A 21,987-nucleotide genomic window follows, 5' to 3' on the forward strand; every position below is an offset into this window, starting at 1 on the left:
CCCCAGGTCCCTGTGTATCCATACCCCCAGATATTTTACAGGGTCAGCGGACCATGCAAGTGGATAGCCTAGTTAGATTTCCTGTGTTCAGTCCGTCAGGGGGAACACTGTGGACTTTTCCCAGTTTATTCCTAACCCCGAATACCGTTCAATCTGCACATATTCCCGCAGAATGGGTTCAGATATCTGCCCTGGTCACGTACATACATCATGTCCTCGTAAAGCAAGACCATCAGTGGCCGTTGTTGGAACAGTTAGGCCACCTCCACATGCTTCGGCCGCAGCTTACAGTCCAATGGCTCTAGTGTCAGAGAAAATAGCATAGGGGAAAGCGTACAGCCCTGACGAGTTCCTCTACTTATCGGAAAAACATCTGAAACCCATCCATTTACACGCAGCCGAGCAACCAAGTTAGTGTACAAGAGCCGCACCCATATGTTTGATTTTTTTTTAAAGCGGTACAATTCAAAGAATTAAATAGTTTTGGATTCAATCAAACATATTGGAATAAAAAAGATATATCCACATTAGATGATCCTGTAAACTCACTACGAACAATTACTATTTCTTGGCCTTTTTGTTTGAGAAGTTTGGACTTTTTTTTAAAGATGGCAGTCGAGAGATAGAGTGCATGTTTGAGTATCGAGACACTGCAAGACAATCTCCAGTCATGTTTTCGAAGCATACTAAGAAAAGGAGGAAGTACAGTAATGAGTAAGGGAATGTGGGGTGGTTGTTTAGGGAAAGGGGTAAATGATCATACACGTCTTGGGAAAACGTTACTGTTTGTTAGGAGAGTCTACTATGTGACAGATTTTATAAAAGATTTCAGTTCACGAGCAGAGGAAGAGGCAGTGAGGTGCAATTCATGTTGCGCTGGGCAGAACAATTTTCTGGATTATGATCACTTGCAATATTTACTGAAATAGTTAATGGTCAGCTGCAGATTGGTTATGCGGCCACTGTGAGGCAGGGCTGAGTTGGACCCAAAACACATGCTCCAAAAGAATGACCAAACGCAGATCCTTTGACTGGGTGTGAGTGTTTGATTGGTTCAGATGCTCCGTCCATCACCACCCCCTTTTGTACCCCTTTGGCCGCCATAAGTGTGGCAGGGTATGCTCAGACGTGAGTCCCTTGCTCACTTTGCCACTGGATTCAAGCAAGCCGGGCTGAAGACTGCTGTAATGCCAGAAACCGGTCCTCGGAAGCTTGTTTCCGGTCCAGGGAAGGCATGGCTTGGCAGTTCGGGCTGGACTGTTCCCATGAGGCACAGGGTCAGACTGATTTGCATATAGCCATGTCTGAACTGGGGTGGCAGAGTGGGCTAAAGAACGGTGATGGATCAAACCCAGATCTTTTGACTGGGTGTGAGTGTTTGATTGGTTCAGATGCTCCGTCCATCACCACCCCCTTTTGTACCAAAAGAATGAATGGCTAACTTGGCAAACAGCAGAGGAACACATGCATGACCTTTCCTTCATATGTTTTAAAGGTTCTCTTTGATCACTCCAACCCATAAATATTGATTTTGTTTTAAAATTATTGGGCAAAATGAGCTAGTGTGTCTTACATGTGTTCCCATGGAACGAAATAGACACTTTGATGGTAGCCACAATAAATGTTGTGTTACCTTTTAGTACATCACATGGATATGCTGTAATTTCACTGTTTTAAGACTAGAAATGTCCCTGCTCCATTAACTTCCTCCTTTCAGCTGTTTACAATGGTGACTATGATTTTGGTCAGTGCTGACATACTTTACCCATTTACTTAAGTGGCAAGTACATTAGTTTGCCTGTATCTGTATCCTTTTTTTTTTTTTTTTTTCCGAAAACCTTTATTGTACAGAGAGAGCTCGCAAATACGGGCCTACAACCCACCGGGCTGGCCACCACAGAGCCGAATGTCAGGAGCAATGCACAGAGTATCACAGTATACAAAGGCAAAGAAACAGGAGAAATAAGAAGCATCTTAGAGCAGTCGCAGGAGAAAAGAATTAGAAAGGTAGTTTTCTCATTTTTTAAAGGACGGGTTAGGGAGTTCAGGAGTATGGCGGGTCGAGAAACAAACCAGAGGGGTGGGGCCGCGTCGGGCAGCAACACAACGATCGTAAAAAACAGGAGAAAAAAATACGAAATAGGCATACCAATAAGCACCGGTCAAAACAACGGACATGAGGAAAGGCCACTGCACACATCGTCCAATGCCCGCCCACCGCAGCTACCACCCGTCCCACCGAACAGCACAGAAAAGGACCCAAATACAAAAACAATACGAAACGTACCCCCAATAAAGGAAGAGAACCCCACAGAAGGGGGGAGGGGGAAGGGAAAGGGGAAGAAGGAAAAGGAAGGGACTCTTACCCAAACACCCGCCCCCGGGCGACGAAACAGGAAAACAATAACCCGGTACAGAATAGACATTAAAAATAAAGAAAACACACCCAGCAAATCACAATCATCGTGATACCGGAAAAATACCCCAGAAAGACACCAGGGGGACAGACGACGAGACAGAGCCCCGAAAGAGGGGATACACAAGGGCCATAGAACCAAAAAGGGAGAAAAAAGGAGGAAAAAGACCCCCCAAAAACAGCAACAGACCCCCCCACCCACCCCACAAGCCCACCCTACACCCCTGCAGAAGGCTACGGCCAACCCCCCAGCAGCGTGCCTGTCGCCCTAAATAGAACCCGAAATATAGAAGAAAGAAACAAGGTAGAAACAAAGGCAAAAGAGATGGGCCAGGGAAAGGAGGGAACGTTACACACGGGAGAGGGCGAAAAAACAGTATCATCTGCAACCATCCCACCACCTGTGAAAAGGGGAGAGGCAGAGCCCACGGGAAGTTAACGATATCAGGATAAGTTTCAGGAGTCCCACGAAATTACGCAACATAACAACAGCACATGTCGGTCATAAATCAAAAACAAGACTACCGCATATAATAAGTCATTTCAGCCCTGTCCGCTTTTGTCCAAGGTTGTGATCATCCAAACAAACAAAGTCCAAACGACGAGGGACACAGGGTTCAGGAGTAAATCCAGCGGCAGTCCTGAGAAGAAACGTGAAAGAAAATACGGAGGACACAAAAAAGTTACGGTACAACCTTCGCACCGCAGGCACAGTTCTAAGGACAGGTCCAACGAGGCAAGCCCATCTGGGTCGGCACAGGCGCCCCGGCCGGGGAGCCGACGCGATGAGAAACAGAAAGGATCATCGAGGCCTGGACAGGATGGAAACGGACCGCAGACCAGCGGCCGAGGCAACAAAGCAGGACGACGAAGGGCGTCGGAGAGTCTCCAACCCAAGGATGCGGTCTCCGCCGGAGGCACAGAGACCAGGAGCACACCAGCCGTACCCTGCGACGAGGAAGCCAAATCCGACGACGGGGCCCCGTATAATTCGAAAAGTGGGTCCGCCTCTACAGGGGAAACAGGCGCAGCCACGGAAGTCCGCCAGGAGTATAGTGCATCCAGGACAACTTGAAGTGCAGGAAACCCTTCACAGGATCCGACATCCGGGCCGTGTGGCGGGCCCCCAGTGCTCGCCCAGGCCCGGCAGAGACTCCCAGGGTCGGCCGCCATCTTAGGAGCTCAGCAAGCCCTCGGTCGTCGGGGGCCCCGGCCGGAGCAACACCAAAGCAAAAGGAGGTCAGCCGAACTGCGGCAGGGCGCCCCAAGGCAGGAAGGAGACCCACCAGAAGAAGGATGTTCGTCGGCCCCCTCGTGCCGCCGGCCCCGTTCTCCGAGCCCGGGCGGAAAATCCAAAATGGCCGGGCCGGGGAACAAAAGGGGGGACCAAGCCGGATAAATGAGGAGGCTCTCCCGCAGGAGGCAGCGTCCGCACCCCAAGGCCCAGGCCAGTCGGGTCCGCCAACGGGCACAGCCGGTCTATTCGCACATCAGCCTCCACAACCAGATCCACAGCGCCAGCAAGGGCCGACCATCGCGCTCCGTCACGTCCCGTCGCTGCAAGGAGGTCCAGGCCAGTCCGCCCCGAAGGCTCCGAGCGGGACCACAGCACAGGATCGACAGCACCCAGGATCACCGGAGCAACGGGTAAGTGTCCGCAAAGTGTCCGCAATACCGAAACACAGCAAGGAGGGCTTCCCGGGGCAGGAGAAATACAGGATAATCGAAGAAAACAGGCGGTTGAACGGAGCCGAGCTAAAACGCGGCCATCTCGGTCGCGAGCTAGGCTCCTCCCCTATCTGTATCCTTTTAAACTCCTGTAAACCTCGTGGAGCCTTGAGAATACTGCTGTCTGTGTGACTTTTTTTTCATCTGTGCCGGATAGGTATTTCACTTCCAATGATCTGAAAGTGAAATACTTAGTTAACCTCATTGGGCAGCACCAAATTGACTTGTATTGCTAATATAGTTAGCATTTTGTTGCATGTATTGACTGACTATGTCTAACCCGTCTGAGAAAGGGTGGTATGGCAGCGGAGCAGTCCGATGTCTGTCTGTCTGTCCTGAAAGACTGCTAGTGCTGGCCCAGATTTAGTCTCATCGCATGTTCGACAGGTAACTGAAAATTAGTAGTTCTGTTCAAAGTCAGTCCTCAAAAGGGATCTTCTCTGAAACACCAGCTAAACTGGGTCAGAATTAATCATATTCTGGTCTTGCATCTCCAAGGGCAGTAGTCACATCTCAATCTCCCTGGTATATTTTACTCCTTTAAGGAAACAAAGTTAAGTGGGAATCTTGTTGGTCAAGTAAGGTTCTTTAGATACCTGGCCTGTTCGTCTATTAGCAGTGTAGTTATTTTTTTTAGTTACTAGTTTATATTTCCTCTCATTTGGACTATGCTTATCAGTATAACTACTTTAGGTTGCTGATTTCCTCTTTGGTAGTTGTTGCTATATGGTACAGACATAATTGCAAGCTAGTCATCTTATGTGCTATTTACTCCTCTTAGATATTTCCCATGGATTCTTAGTTTGGGTGTCTGTTGGGGGTCTTCTGTCTTTTTGCAGAATATACTGATTATCCTGTCATCTCTATTTGTAGGTAGGGCTTTAGCCACTCAAGTGCTTGTGGTGTTTGTCAGCAATGTGGTTGGTGGGTTTATTAGATTTTGAGTGGTCAACAGCATATGGTTACTTTACTGACTACACCCCTTCATAACTGGTGTAGGAGCATAGTATGTGCTTCGTGACTCCACACATTCTGGGTATTTGTCTTGGCCAGTTACATACTAGAAATGTAGGGTCATGTATACATTTGTGTGAATTTTGGACTATGTGCTTCACCTTTAGCGAGATCAACTGGAGCAAAGTCTGGATATTTATCCAGTGGTCCTCTAGTATCTCACTTTTTAGGTTTTTTTAGGAGGTGGACCCCAAAATGGGTAAGAAGGAAGTAGGGATTTCACAAGCAATATTTGATTCATCCATAGATAAAACACCCTCAGTAGAGGGTGCATGGTGGTCTCTGTGGTTGTTAGGATAGTTTTGCAATAGAGGAAAGATAATCATCGAAAGAATGGACCACATCAGAAAGGAAGAAACATGAAAGAACACAGGAATAAAGGCGCAACTGGGCATAACTATCTGTTGAGAAGGTATGAGGGGGACATGAATCAAGGGTTGGCATGCATCTCGCTCAGTGCGAGAGACACCGAAAACCCAATGATTACTCTCCAGGGGAAGAGGGGTGAGGCCAGATGTTGGTTAAAGGTCTGGGTTTTAAAGCTTCAGAACCAATCGCAAAAAGGGGAGGACTCTGGAAGAGTGAAAGTCATCTGTATAAGCCCTCAGTCTTTCATTTGGTATTGACACCCTTTCGAGGTTTGGGCTCCTCTTTACGTAGGTACCTTGTTACAGGTAGAAGACAACTCACCTTATTACCAGCAGTAAAAGGTGCTGGACATAAGAAGGCGGTGTACTTGGAGCCTCTGGAACCCATAGAGAACTGGATGGCATAAACCAGGGCAACACTAGTTCATCCCAGGAGAGGAGGAGAGTTAGTCCTTCAGAAGAATGTTTGAGAAAGGATAAAAACAAGATTGGGAAGCTGAAGAACTCAAAGGGCTTTTCTTTGGACTTTTCTTTGGACGACACTGATGTTAAAGCAGGGAACAGATACTGTGGATTAAAATACATTGTAAATCATTCCTGGCTCGGTGTCAGTCCTGAGACGTTCTCAGATTCCTGATTATGCAGGGCTGACCCATCCATATGAATAAACTTGTACACTCCTTGTTGTGGGCACATAGGGTAACCAAGACCTTCCTTGGATTTCTGAGTGAGTATTGAATACATCTTGATTATACTGATGGCACTGTGAAGAAAACGGATAATTAATATTTCCTGTAAGTTTACTTGTGCAGCTTTCTGGTTGTCTCAGCAGAGCACTTTAAAGTTCTTTTGGCAATCTCCTTATGAGTTTGACTTCTTTGTTTAGTAACACTTGACTACTAATCCCTAATAAACAGTTGGTATGGGAGAACCCATGCTTTATTTTTCTGTAAACACTCTACTAAATCTACCTTTCTTTAGAGTCTTTTTTTCTTCTTCATATTTACGGATGTTTCCAAACCTATTGTATTCCAAAAACCTATTACCGAGAGTTCTTATCTAATTAACATTAAGGTATTTAAGAAATAATTTTGTAATTCCGTGTGTCATCTGATTTACCACAGACCTATGTCCAGTCGTGGCAAGGTTTAAGGCCCTTTGGGTTCAAGTGTAGTGATTGGTTACTGGGTATTTTTACAGGTGTGTGGGGTCCACCAGAGCTATTGTACTCCATTCGATATAGCTGTTACCCCATTTGGGCAGTTTTGAGTTGAGGGAGTTGTGAAACTGAGCATTAAAGGCTTGTTTTGGTATGTGGTCAGTGTTGCAAGCTCAGATACAGAATCCTTCAGTTGATACACATAATATCTATGTCTTGAAAGAGGATACTACATTGTGCAGTGAGAAAGTGTTTGTTTGCATGGTTGCCTATTTTATTTGTGGCACTTGATTGATGGCAACTGATAGTAAGGATGGTAGTGTCAGTGTTGCTGTTGTGTGATGAGACTGTCAGCAGTATATTACATGGGGGGGTGGGGTAGTCACCATTGTGGTGTTCTGTCTTGCAGTTTGTAGCACTCATAGCTGAAGAAAGTGTGAAGGTAGTGGCTGCACTCTACACATTTGACCTGATACTTGACAGTGGCTAGTTTTCTGGTAAGTCACTCAATTGTCTACCATTCCATTCTACAGTACCAATGCGGCAGGCACAAAATTGAATTGTGTGTTGCGAACTTAAACTCTACCAATGAACATAATAATCTTTGCTGGGGTGCAGAGCTTAATTGAATATGGATCTGGGGTTTTATCTCCGGTTTTAAGAAATCTCGCTTAAAAAAAACCTTTTGTATTGCTTGTTTCCCACATAACAAAGTTACTGTATATACTGCTGAATTCCTTAACAGCAGAAAATAGACATTATGATACACTTGCTACTGGAATAATTTATTTCCATCGATTCTACATGTTTCATTCATTTAAGCAATTTCCAAGATACGTAAGTATACTATGTATTCCTGTGTAAATGTTTACATTTAATAATTTAAGCAATGTTGTGCATTAGTTGTTAACATTTAAATCATGGTTAATTTAATCTGAAGAATGTCAGGTGAAATGTGAGTATGCTTGTAGATTGGATGTAAGTTAGTGTAGTCAATTAGTTGTTTAAAAGTTGTGTTTTTTGGTATGGGAATTTATTTCCACATTTTAGCAAGTGAACATTAGAAAATCCAAAGCTTTTAGGTCTTGCCTAAGGACAGCTTTTAGTTGTCTGATTGCCAAAAGATCTCTTGTAGAACATAACAAAACTTAACAGTGAGTTTAGAGCTGGCCCTTTGCTTACCAGTGGGTAGTCTTCCAGCCACTATAGTTTGTTTGTTATTTAATGGCTTTCTGGCCTCCCCTGAAGTGTTGCTTTGTTACCATACCCTTGATTTGATGACTTCGACTACTCGCATTCAGGGACCTACTTTTTTTAGTTTGCAGCCTACCAGACAGGACAATGTATAAGGAGGGGGTTCACCCAGTATAAGTCGCTGGGACCTGGGTACTATTGGTACTGAGAAGAGGGGTCCCAGCAATTGGAAAACGAAAATACATACATTGTTATTTATTCACAATGTAGGCATGTATTGTATATCACACAAGTTGCATAATTGTATATTCCAAAGATATTCAAAGAAGTGCCCCTTGGGAGGAAGGGAGTGGTATAGTGAAGGGTAGTGTAGGTAGGATAGTGACATAAAAAACGGCCAAGCGGCCTCACTGTACTATGTATTTTTAGTCAAACATAGACATAAGGACCATCAATGTAGAAATTCATTAAATAGGAAAACATGCTCCACATAGTACACTAAATGTCATGTTTATGGGGTGGAGCTGAAGAAACACACAAAGCTGTCGACGTTTCGACCCCGTGGGAGTGGCAGGCGTTAATTAGTTCCTTGCAATGGGGTCTTCATCAGGACGAGGACGGGGCAGAAGACCAGCCGGTTGCTTGTCTCAGGTATAGATGGAAGGGAGGAACACTCTTTCAGGAGAGAAACTTCAGTTCAGTGGTTGATAATGGTCAATTAGTCAGCAATGACCGCGCTGTATAACCGGACGGATTCACCTCTACCCTTCCCGACGTTGTACCCATTGACGACGGCTTATATAGCAGCGGTTCCACCACGGTGTGTCCGACCTGCGGGCGGTTTTCGAACGCAATCATATACACAATTTGATGGCCGATTCACCATTATCAAGAAAAGACCGTTAGACACTGTTGGAACTGGGGTCACCAGTCCCCTAGGGTAGCATGGCACGAGCGGGTAGGCATCCGAAAGCACATGTGTTAAGCGATCATGCAGCACACACTCACACTGAGACAGAAACCTGGGCACGCAATAAATGACTCCACTCCAGAGCTTGTATAAAAACAAGTGATTTGTATTAAGATAAATAATCAGATAGATAGAGCAGGATCAGGGAAATCATAAATTAATTTAAAATACATGTGTCTCAAGACTTGCAATTAATATTGGATGAATAAATATCCGTTCTGCAATAAATATTAAATATTGGATCAATAAATAGTTAAATACATTTTTAGTGGGACACAGGCCCGACCTACGCCTTGCTTCTTGGTCAGTACCTGAAAGGAATACATCTCAAAGTCATAAGAACAACACTGCATTAAGCATCAATATCCATTTCCTCAGGTAAACAAAGGGACAGTTCCATAACAGAAACATCTCCCCGCTGTAGGAATAAACAATTCGTTAAGTGTAGTTCAAACATTTCCTTAAATATGAAACATTTCATTTGCCACAAAAGTATGTGGACGTAACTCTCCTCCTGTAATAGGAATTAAACATTTCATTAAGAATAATTATTCCATATAACAAGGTTGGGCATCCCTTTGGGAGAACTTCTCATTGGGCCCAGCTAACCATTGCATTAGCCAGCACTAACTAGGAGAAAACATTGCAAACTAGGTAACCATCCCCTTGTGCAGGTTTAACTGTATCAGGGCTACACCAACATTCCATCAGGGAAGTAGAAATCCCTACATTGAGCAGGTGTAAGTAGATCTCTGTTATAGCAGGGGTATGAGACCCTTCCCTGGGCAGGAGTAAACATTGCCTCAAATGAGGTCAACACCTTTCATTAGGCATAAAGTATTTCTTTAGGCATCACACACCATCCTATTACCTGATGCCTGAACAGGCAGGGCCTTCCCCCTATTAATCAGGAGCTTACAGGTAAAACATTTCCTGCAATAGAGATAATCAGTTTAGCAGAAGTAAAACACTTCACTGAGGGTAAAACATTTCATTAACCATTTCCTTAGGCAGGAATGAAACTCCTATGGCAGGAATAAAAACACGCCACTGCGGATAAAACATCTCATTAGGCAGTGTAACTATATCCTTATAGCATTAACGTTCGCCTACTCAGCAATCAACAGTTAACAACTCTTCAAGGCAGAGATAACCATTTTTAACAGGCAAGCCTGAGCTTAGAAGACTTGGTTTATGCATGTAAAGCCTTTTAGTAAATGTAAACATTTCTTTAAAGCAAGGAGCACCTCACTCCATAACTGTGGGCATGTGCTCCACCTTTCAACCAACATGAATAAATGTTTCATTAGTCAGCAGACACAGTTCATTATGCAGCTGTTGGCGTTTCCACCCCCAGGCCAGGATCAACATTCTAATTCCTACATTAAGCAGGCATAAACCTTTCAGCACCCAAGAGTAATCCTGTAAATAAGTAGAGGTTATAACACTGGGGCAGGGGTGTAATAAAACTTCTATAGTTCAGAATAATCCTGGTTCCAAGCAGGAATAACCACTTCAAAACTCTTCCCCAATCATAGGTAACATCCCCCTAATCAGGAGTAAACATTACAGGGAAGGAATCAGGCATAGGCATTTCATTAAGTAACTTATAAATAGAACATTACCCATTGCTAGAGAGCAACATCTCAGTAAGCAAGCACAGGCCTTGCTTTAGACTAGTAAAACATTTCTGTTAATTAAGGTGAACATTTCAATAAGCAATTCAGTAAAGCATTCTCAATGAGCATTTTACTATGCCTTGGACTCCCCTATGCAGGGCTAAGCCATCGCAGGTGAACTCAGTATGTCTTTAGGCCTACGCCGGAACCAGGGCCCAAACAGTTAATGAATGGCAAGCCTGTCCTCAGGCATAAACAGTAACTTAATGGCCTCCACGTCACTAGAGGCACATAGGGGCCAACAGGTGAGCACTTAAGGTCAAAAATACAGCGTTTCTCTGGGGCCTACAAGAGAGCGCTTGGAGGCACAATTACAGCGCTTCTATGGGACATTCAAGAAAGCGCTTGGAGTGAAATTACAGCGCTTCCCTGGGCACTACCTCAGTTCCTCACATGACAGCGCTTGGCCACATGCAATGCTGGGGACAGCGCTTCAGCAGGCAATCAGGTTTAGATAATAGCACCCTGCAGGTACAGCACTTCACAAGGCAGCAACCCCCTTCAGTACCTCAGCACTCTTCACAGGGACAGCAAAGGAGCGTTGGGGGAGCAGGGAGTCAGCGCTTCAGAAGGCAGCAACTTCTAGAGCCACAGAAGTTCTTGGTGACACAGCGCTTCAGGGGAAAGCGCTTTTCAGGATTCACAGCGCTACGATATAGCAGGCAATTCACAGCAGAGGTAGCGCTCGGCAGACAGTTAATTCCAGGTAGCGCTGCTGAAGGGCACCACAGAATATAGCGCTTCAGGCAGGAATCACGCCCAGGATTCTAGCGCTTCACAGACAGCAGGGTGCAGGGCTATAGCGCTTTGGCCCACACGAGGTGGGGGCAAGACCAGCAGGTCTAATAACATTCAGTTCAGGGTGCTGCAGTTCAGGCAAATATAGCGCTTCAGAAGGCAGAAACCCCCTCCATTACTTCAGCGCTCTTCACAGGGTCAGCAAGGGCAGCGCTAGATATACAGGACAGGTGACACCCCAGTAGCAGTTTAGCAAGGGAGACCCCAGGTGACATCAGGAAACACAGGGTCAGTACCGCGCCAATACCTGTTTGCTTCTTCAAAAGTCCTGTGATGATTTAATTTCTTCTTAGCGCTTTAGGTTTCTTGCGCCCTTGTAAATAGAGGCTTAGTTTCTTGTTGGCGTGATGTTTCTTGCGCCCTTGTAAATAGAAGCTTAGTTTCTTGTTGGCGTGATGTTCCTTACGCCCTTAGTTTTGTTGCTTGGTTTCTTGTTCCTTGAAGGGGGGAATAGTTTGGTGGCTGGTGTTCCAAGTTCTTCTCAGCCAATCCCTTCAAGTGGTCCCTGGGGGTTCCCTGCCGCGGGGTTAGGTCAGTGGGGGGGGGGGTACAGGATGCCTCAATACTTGTAAAGCAGCACACTAGGCCCTGTAATTCCAGCATCATAAGACCCTGCCCTGACCCCCACTGCCTATCCTCCTGCGTAGGTACTTCCCCAGGTCTCCCCTTAGTCCCTCTGACAGGAAAGTTTACCTTCCTTTCCTTATACAGTGCCAGTTGACAGTTGGCAGTGGCAGTTGGTGTCACCTCACCTGTTCCAGAAGGTTCCAGGGGGTTCTAGGAGGTTCCACCATTCTACCTGTGGGCAGGCTGGCAGGCTAAGTTGATACATTGTTTGGAGGGTTCCAGCCAGGCCCTAGCCACTAGAATGCGCCCACTAAACCCCGCTGCAGCAGCAGTGGTCAGTGGCAGCCATGTTAGGGGTATAAGACACCTGCATCTTAACATCAGTTTCACAGTACACAGGGCTTTCCTCACTACACAAGGCCTATACATTGTTGTTACCATGAGGGCATTCTGATTTAAAAGGGAAATAAAAAGGCAAAAAATTTTGGGGAAAGGGCCAAGTCTCACAGACACTAACACTTCTTCCCCTCTTCCTACAAAGAAAAAAGGCTTTGGAATGTCTCCTTCAAGGCCTTTCACTCCTCCTCCTTTCCTTCCTAACAACATGCCTTTTATGCCTTACTCTCCTACACATTCAGGTTATGATTACACAGAAAACATGGGGGAAGATCCTCAGGATGATTTTGTAGAACCTGAGGATCAGGATGTACAGGATAACACATTGGATGACCAAAATGATCCTTATGATACATACGAGCCACAACCCATCCCTGACACCTCTACATATCCTACAAAGCTGTCGCCTACCGACCACCCCATTATTTTTAACCAGCTGGTGGATAGAGCAGCTAAATATCATGGCGTAGACATGCACACTGATCCAATAGAAGAGGACTTCCTTTTTGACACTTTTCCCACCTCAGAAAAAAGTGTACGTACACTTCCTATGTTGAAAGAGGTACTAAAACACGCGCCTGACATATTTAAAGACCCAGCCAGGGCACGTGTCCTCAATCACAGAATTGAGAAAAAGTACAAATCTGCCCCTGCAGACCCTACTTATATTAGGTCACAGTTGCCATTGGACTCACTAGTCGTATCAAACGCTCGAAAGCGAGCTAATTCACAAACAACATGAGATGCTCCCCCTCCTGATAAGGAGTCAAAGATATTAGAACCCTCAGGCAAAAAGGATAGCCTCCCAGGCCGCAAATACCTGGAGGATTGCAAACACACAGGCTCTATTAGCACGCTACGATAGAGCACATTATGACCAACTGGAAGGTTTATTACAACACCTACCAGAACCGTTTAAAGCTAAAGCTAATGACCTAATGCAGGAAGGCAAATTTATCACTAACGCTTCCATTAAATGTGCACTTGGCGCAGCTGACACAGCAGCTAGGTCCATCAAAACGAGCGTCTTAATACGCCGGCATGCGTGGCTGCACATTTCCGGCTTCAAAAATGAAGTGCAATCAACCATCCTCACCCAACCAGTTAACCCAGATTTCCTGTTTGGCCCTGCAATAGATACAATGTTGGAAAAACTGAAAAAAGATACGGACACTGCTAAGTCTATGGGTGCACTTCAGTTTCAGCAATCCAGAGGTTCCTTTTGTTGCTCCTCCTTCAGGGGCTCAGGGAGAGGCAACACATCTCAAACTTCCTCTACATTCAAAAGTAATACCCAGAGCACTTTTAATAAAGGCTCCAACAGAGGCAATAATGGCAGAGGACGGGGCGGCAACGACACCAGAGCCTCCGCCGCCACCAAACAGTGACTTGTTCACGCTCCCTCCAGACCACTTATTACCAGTCGGAGGCAGACTAACGCAATTCCTACCAGTCTGGAACAACATTACCACAGACAGGTGGGTGAGACAAATTATCAAGTATGGTTACTGCCTGGAACTCACTTCTACTCCACCAAACATACCACCCAGACACCGTCCAATGTCCAGAGAGCACATCACGTTGTTACAACAAGAGGTCACATCCATGCTAGAAAAGGGAGCCATAGAACCAGTCCCTTTTCAGCACCAGGGAACAGGAGTATACTCTCTTTACTTCCTAATCCCCAAAAAAGACGGATCCCTCAGACCGATACTGGACCTCAGACCTCTGAACCAGTACATACTCTCAGAGCATTTCCATATGGTCACTCTACAACAGGTACTCCCGTTACTTCAGCAAGGCGACTTCCTTGCTACATTAGACCTAAAAGATGCATACTTTCACATACCTATACATCCAGCTCACAGGAAATATCTGAGGTTCACAATAGGAGGTCACCATTACCAATTCAAAGTTTTCCCCTTCGGGATAACTACAGCACCAAGGGTTTTCACAAAATGCCTAGCAGTAGGCAACACATCCACGTGTTTCCATACTTAGACAATTGGCTTATAAAAGCCAAATCAATCGAATAGTGTGCAAACCATACGTCTCAAACAATCCAGTTGCTGCACAGTCTAGGATTTTCTATAAATTACCCAAAATCACATCTGCAACCCTCCCACATACAACAATACCTTGGTGGCAAAGGCATATCCGAATCCAGCCAGGATAGCCAGCATACAAACCCTCATTCAAGGATTTCGACCACAACACTCCTTTCCAGCTCGAGTGTTCATGCAGCTTATAGGCATGATGGCCTCCTGCATAGTCATTGTCCCTCATACCCGACTTCAAATGCGTCCATTGCAAGAATCCATGGCACGGCATTGGAACCAGGCTCAAGGACAACTGAAAGACCTAGTGTTGGTCGACAGTCGCACTTGCAACTCTCTGCAGTGGTGGAATCCACACAATCTTTCAAAGGGGCGACTGTTCCAAGAGCCAGTTCCACAAGTAGTATTGACAGCGGACACATCACTAATAGGTTGGGATAGCCCACCTACTTCAATACACAGTCCAAGGGCTCTGGACAGTCAAGCAAAAGACGCTGCATATAAACCACTTATAATTGCTAGCAGTATTTCTAGCCATGAAAGCCTTCCAAAAATACTTGTACAACAAAGCTGTGTTAATCCGGACAGACAACATGACAGCCGTGTACTACATCCAGAAAAAAGGAGGGACACACTCCCCGCAGCTGTCTCGCCTAGCACCGAGCATATGGAGGTGGGAAATTCCCAAAAACATCTTTCTCCTCGCACAACACATACCAGGGAAAGACAATCAAATAGCGGATCTACTTAGCAGACACAGCCAACAAATACACGAATGGGAGATTTACCCTCAAGTTCTCCAACCATTCTTCCAAAAGTGGGGACATCCAGAAATAGATCTGTTTGCCACAAAAGAAAACTCAAAATGCCAGTCCTTTGCCGCCAGGTTCCCACACCCGTTGTCACAAGGCAATGCGATATGGATGAACTGGGCAGGCAGATTTGCTTACGCATTTTCCGCCAACCCCACTGATTCCATAAGTGGCATGCAAACTAAGGCAACCATCACTCACAATGATCCTGGTTGCTCCCACATGGGCAAGACAGCCATGGTACACGACGCTCCTAGAACTCTCAGTAGTTCCCATCAAAGACTGCGCCTATCGCCGCAGCTATTAACTCAGAAACATGGAGAAATTAGGCATCCAGGTCCCAATCAGATGAAACTAGCGATCTGGCACCTGAAGTCTTGGAATTCGGATATCTTAACTTGCCTCCAGACTGTATGAACATTATCAAGGAAGCAAGGCGCCCAACTACTAGAGCATGCTACGCAGCTAAATGGAAAAGATTTGTAATTTATTGCAATAATAACCAAATCAATCCATTAGATGCCTCCATCCAAGACATAATCTGTTACTTATTACATCTTCAAAGATGCAATCTGGCATAGTCTTCCATAAGACTACACCTTGCTGCTATAGCAGCATATCTCCAAAACAGACAACAAGTGTCCCTGTTCAGAATCCCACCTATCAAAGCTTTTATGGAAGGCCTAAAAAGAATCATACCTCCAAAACATCCACCTTTGCCAGTCTGGAACTTAAACGTAGTGCTTAACAGACTTATGGGGCCACCTTTCGAACCACTCCATTCATGTGAATTACAATTCTTAACATGGAAGGTGGCATTTCTGATTACCTCAGGAGAGTGAGTGAGCTACAGGCATTAACCATTCAAGAACTTTTCATGCAAATACACCACAATAAGGTAGTGCTTCGTACTAACCCTAAGTTTATGCCAAAAGTTATATCCACGTACCATATCAATCAGTCAATAGAAATGCCAGTTTTATTCCAAAACCCGCAGTCAGTGGCTGAAAGAGCCCTACACACATTAGATGTAAGGAGGGCTCTGCTATATTACGTTGACAGAACCAAATCATTCAGAAAAACAAAGCAACTATTTGTTGCTTTTGCTCCACAACATAAAGGGAATCCCATTTCAAAATTAGGAATAACCAGATGGATAGTTAAATGCATTCAAATATGCTATCAAAAAGCTAAACACACTCCAACAGTTCCCCCAAAAGCACACTCAACGCGCAAGATGGGGGCATCCATGGCTTTCCTAGGAAAAATTCCCCTAGAAGACATATGTAGGGCGACTACATGGTCTACCAAACACACTTTCACTAAACACTACTGTGTGGACGTGCAAGCAAAGCAACAAGCTGCTGTAGGCCAGGCTGTCCTTAAAACTCTTTTTCAAACTGCTGCAGCTGGTACAGGTGACCACCGCTAGAGAAGATACTGCTATACAGTCTATGAAAAGATATGAATTCAGCATCCCACATGCCTCGAACGGAATATGCTACTTACCAATAAGCATCTGTTCTTGGCATGTAGGGCTGCTGACATTCATATCGCCCACCCTCCTCCCCGGTGCCTGTCACAGCTGCAGTACTCTTTCTACATACATTTACATGGTCATCTCTTACTTTTCTATGCTCCATCTTTGCCACAATGGCGAAAAACAATCTGAAGATGGAGAGGATGCCCATGCGCACTGTAGTCCAGGGGAGGAGCCACCTATCTCGTGATACTTCGAAGACTCTTCCAGGACAACAAGGTGCAATCATCCGGACCCAACACTAGGTGGCGATCTATGCAAAGATATGAATGTCAGCAGCCCTACATGCCAAGAACAGATGCATACTGGTAAGTAGCATATTCCTTCTAGCCCCCTAGGGTGGGGACCCTTCGCTCCCTGAGCCCAGGAACAAAGCCTTTCCTGGGCGGAGGTGATCACACCTCCCGCAGGCCAGGAAGAGCCATCTGTGGCAAGGAGCTTCAAAGTCCTGTCATCCTTTGTAATGCAACCCCCCACCCCTCCTCTCCAGCCTCTCACACTATTAGGAGCAGGCCCTCTTCCTGTCTCCCCTCCTTTTTGGCGGGAAGACAGGAGGGAAAAACTAGCAAGCCTTCTGCCAACTACACCCCTCAGGTGTGGTAGGTGAGGTGAAGCCCACTCTTCAGTGCCCGCTATCTTGCAGATGGCAGGCATTTCCCAATCCGGATTAGGGATTGTGCTCACTCCCCCATGTTGGGTGAGCACACCAATGGTGTAGTCACCCTAAGGTCAGTAGCCCATTGGCTACTTACCCCGAGATCCCTAATTACCCCTAAATACAGTGTTTAGGGGGCAGCCCTGACCCAAGAAGGCAGATTCCCGCAATCTAAGAAGAAAAAGGACGAAAGAAGACGCCCGGCAGAGGAGACAGCAGAGAACAACTGACTTGGCCCCAGGCCACCTGGGTCGACAGCAGCTTTGAGAGATCCTGCACCAAAAAGCGTCTTGTCCAGCAGCCAGAGACCTCCAGAACCCTGGGAGGACTGGCTGCCTTCAACAAACACTGGATCTGCTGTGAGCAGTAGCTATGTTGAAAAGAAGCTCCGAAAACAGACCCTGAGCCTGGTGAGGACAAAGAAACACGACGCCTGGAACTACCACTGCACCCGTCGCCAATGGCCCGCGTTTGAGAGGCCCACCGGTCCCAGCTAGGTCCCCCAACGCTCCAGAGTCCGAATCCACCGTGGGATAACCCCTCCAGGACTTCCCAACATTGACTGCAGCCTCTCCACAGAGACCACTCCCCCCACCCCCCCCGAAAACCGCAAGTGGCACGGTAAGGTGAAATCTGACCTCAAAAGACACCCCTGCTTCCAGCTGCCCTGCGCCTTGAAGAAAAGAACCCGAGGTGCACTCAGAGCTAGAACGTTATGGAGCGCATTCAGGATATAAAATTAACTGGCATAAATCGGTCATATACGACCCTAGCGGCAGACAACAATGGACAAACCTCCCAGAAAGGCTACAAAAGACAGTGGAGGGGATCGTCTATCTTGGAGTGTTCCTGATAATGGATAGGAAAAGTTCATACGATAAAAATGTAAGACGGATAGTGTGCAACTTTATAGAGGACGCGGCCAGGTGGAAGCTACTGTCTCTAACGCTGCTGGGTCGTGCGGCCATGTTCAAAATGGTGACACTACCTAAACTCCTATATGCATTCCAAAATTAATATTACCCCCTCCCACGGAGAGTGTTCCAGGAAATAAACTCGGAAGTCCGGACCTATCTGTGGTTAGGTAAGCAGCCTAGAGTAGCACTGTCGACCCTGCAGAGACACCAATACAGTGGGGGGGATCTCCCTTCCCAATATCGAGGCTTACTACTGGGCAGAGCACCTGATAGTGATTAACGACTGGGTCCACGCCTCGGCTATCCACCCCACATACGCCTTGGAAAGAAGTACTATGGGCCCCCGCCCATATACCTACTATTTGTATGGGGGTAAAGAGAAGGGACGATTACTGCCGGCCACCAGACTGACGCTGACGATATGGAAGAGCGACTAGGACCTTAGGGTGGGAGAAAAAGCTTACAAGACAAACGCCACTGTGGCATTGCACCTGGCTACGAGAACTGAATACAATGAGGGGGTTCAAGAAATGGGACGATATAGGGATATCAACGATAGGGGACGTGACGGTGAGGGGAGTTTTGAAATCATTTCCAGCCTTGAGGACAGAATACGGACTGCTCCCCACGCAATACCTTAAATATGCTCAACTGCGTCATGCGTGGAGAGCGGAGGGGATGACAGAAGACACGCTACCTGAATATGCCCCCTTAGAAGGTAGATTACTACAGGAACAAATACCTGAAAGGGCAGTATCACTCACATATAGGACCTCATGAATAATATGCTGGCTTAAAACCAAATGGGAGAGGCATGTAGGAGAGATGGACTTGGTGGACTGGGACACAGTTCTCATGCACCCGAGAGAGGTAGCCATTAAGTCTTGGCTACGACTTATACAATTTAATGTCCTTCACAGAACCTATTTTGATAGGGTACGCCTACACAAAATGGGGCAGATAGGGGATACGAATTGCCTCCAATGCGGCCAGGAAGGGGGGACTTTTACCACATACTCTGGTCCTGTCCAATGATCCAATTATACTGGGGGGAGATACTGAAGGAACTGGGAGCGGTACTGGAAACCCCTTTGCCCGTGGACCCCAAGCTACTCCTGCTGGGTATGACTAATGATATAGATATTGCACGCCCACTGCTAATCTTTTTAGTCCTGGCCCTGGTGGTGGCAAAGAGAGCTGTTGCGAAACACAGGGGGGTGGCCACGACACCACAGATTGGGGAATGGAGGAGAGGTATGGACCTATACATGGCAGCAGAGAGGGTCACATATAAGGCTAGAGGCTGCCCCAAGAAATTTGGTAGAGTGTGGAATAAATGGAGAAAATATCATGGCCTTGATGGGGGACTGTAAAGGGGTGAGTAGAGGAAGGGCACGTACAGGGAAAAGAAGGCTCAGAAGGGATCCAGACATGGCGATACGGACAATAATATGGACAGCGCCAATGAGCTGGGCTAAAAAGCAGATTGAAGTATTATTTTTAAGCATATGGAGGGGGGGGGGGTGGAGGACTAGAGGGCGGGAGATGGAGGACTAGAGGGCGGGAGATGTTTACCGAAGATGACGTGATTGTATTGTTACTACTGGATAAAACGCAAATAAAAATATTTTTTTTAAAAACAAAAACACTGTTCTCTGATACTGCCTTACTGCTCGACCACACTACCACAAATAGAAAGTGAGGTGCTATCTAACTTTACTTCTGCCTACCTCTGGGGTTCCATTGGACTCTGTGCACATTGCACCTCACTTTGGTATAGTATATACAGAGCCGGCTTCCTACAGGGCCCGGTAGCTGAAGAGGGTCCTCTGGGACACCCTCAGTGGGACCATGCCACTGCCATTGCAGCTTGCACGCCCCTGTGAGGGAGAAAACCACAAAGTTGACATGGCACCCTGCCTGGGTGCCATGCCAACCAGTGCTTCCTGAAGGCATAGATAAGTCACCCCTCTGGCAGGCCACACAGCCCTAAGGCCGGATGGGGTCATTCAAAAGGTGAGGAATCCACAGGCAGATACTGTATCCACCAGAAAAAGCATTACTGAAGGTAAGTAACTTGCAGGAATCTTTGTTGAAGTCGTAAACACCCTCTGCGTCTATCAGACAGTATTGTTATCCTGTACTTCGTGCAAAAAACGAACAGACTCTCTCAGGCAAATTGCCAGTGCATTGCGGGATAAGTCTCTTTAGGGTCCTTAGAGGTACAGGTCAAGTTTTGTGTAAGCTTATCAGGCTGTCTTTTCTTTTCATGCTGTATCTACGAGTTGCAACCCTTTTCCTATGACAAAGTGTTGCAAGCTTGTTTCAGTACATTCCTCCTGCAATTCTTGCCAGCATTCTCTGGGAAAATCCATCTGACAGTCTACACTGTAAATGTATGGAAAACTACTTTCAGTGATCAACACTATACCGATCCCTTTCCTGGATTCTAGTCCGGGCAGGCAGCACAGAATTATTCAAAGGTTTAAGACTTCAATGAACACTCCTATGGTGCAGAACTATGTCCAAGGGTGTGTAACCTTTCCTTTTCCTTCATGGAGGTGAGGTCATGGTTGCCAGTTTCTACACTGCGAAGAAATGGTTCTTAAATGTTACACTTCATTATTGCTCGTTAAGTTCAGAATACAGTGGAGTGTGCTCTTGACCAAATATTTTATTTTATCAACATTTTTTTCATCATCTCACATGAAAGCGCTTTCAAATAGAAGTTCAGAATACAGTGCACTTTTGACATTCAGCCATGCTGAACAGCAGCCATGCTGCTATTCAACATGCTAAAAGACATTTACATTGGCAACACCAATAGCTCTCGAACTGGTGAGATCGATTGGCTTTGTATTTTTATCCAGGACAGATTAATGCTATAGAGGTAGAGCATAGACACAGCAACAATATGATTTAGGCTCCCTGTTTTACGTTTTATGTATTTTTACAGATAAATACAGACAGATACCATTCATTTTCCTCTCGGTATTTAGATAAAAATGGAAATTAGTCTCTATTTTTTGAGTGATTCTAAATACTTTAAGTCGTGACTGTCAGGCCAATAGCTGTGAAGATTGACAAGTAAAGAGTTAAAGAAATTATTGTTATGAGGCTTTAACTCCAGTAGATAAGCAAAGGTTGATACTAAAATGTTCATATTTTCATAAATATGTATTGTTTTATCATATGTGGGACTTCATTTTATTGAAATCTGTTATACATTCAGATAAAAGTTTACTTTTATTGTTTAAATAAATATGGAAATGTACCATGCTTGCTTCATTTGTCTTACAAAACCCAAAATAAAAATGGATAGATGCAGATCAAACTAGCAAAAAAGAAATATGGCTAAATACAGACGGAAATGTCAAGAAAACAAATACCATAAAACCGGGAGCCCTAAATATGATTGAGGACAATTGGCTGGGTCAAAAGGCAATGATTGAGTAGCTGAGGTACATGTCTAAGAACCATTATGAAGAAAATATGTTTTTTAGCACATTTATAGTTGGATTGAAGCCACTATCTTGCTTTTGCAGTGCAGTCTAGTCATGAATTGGGGGAGGGGGACTGGCAAGAGACATCATTATTAGGTGCACATTCAGATATTCAGTGCAGACTCCAAGATCTCCTTTGTTTTTCCCCGTGAGTTAGCATTTACCAGGGCATGGAGCATGTTAAACTTAAGCAGTCAATTTGTAAAGTTCTACA

At 45.6% G+C, this 21,987-nt stretch overlaps 1 protein-coding gene across 2 annotated transcripts in view; it reads left to right on the top strand.

Annotated features, from left to right (window-relative positions):
* Nucleotides 1-21,987, top strand: part of CCNK (cyclin K) — a 414,782-nt gene that overhangs the window by 48,741 nt on the left and 344,054 nt on the right. For both annotated transcript variants that reach the window (XM_078660137.1, XM_078660138.1), the window contains exon 4: nt 7,441-7,522. In XM_078660137.1, coding sequence (XP_078516263.1) covers nt 7,441-7,522 — 82 coding nt within the window. The remainder of the gene's footprint in view (nt 1-7,440; nt 7,523-21,987) is intronic.

Source organism: Lissotriton helveticus, chromosome 9 (assembly GCF_964261635.1).
Source record: "Lissotriton helveticus chromosome 9, aLisHel1.1, whole genome shotgun sequence".
NCBI classification, from domain to species: domain Eukaryota; kingdom Metazoa; phylum Chordata; class Amphibia; order Caudata; family Salamandridae; genus Lissotriton; species Lissotriton helveticus.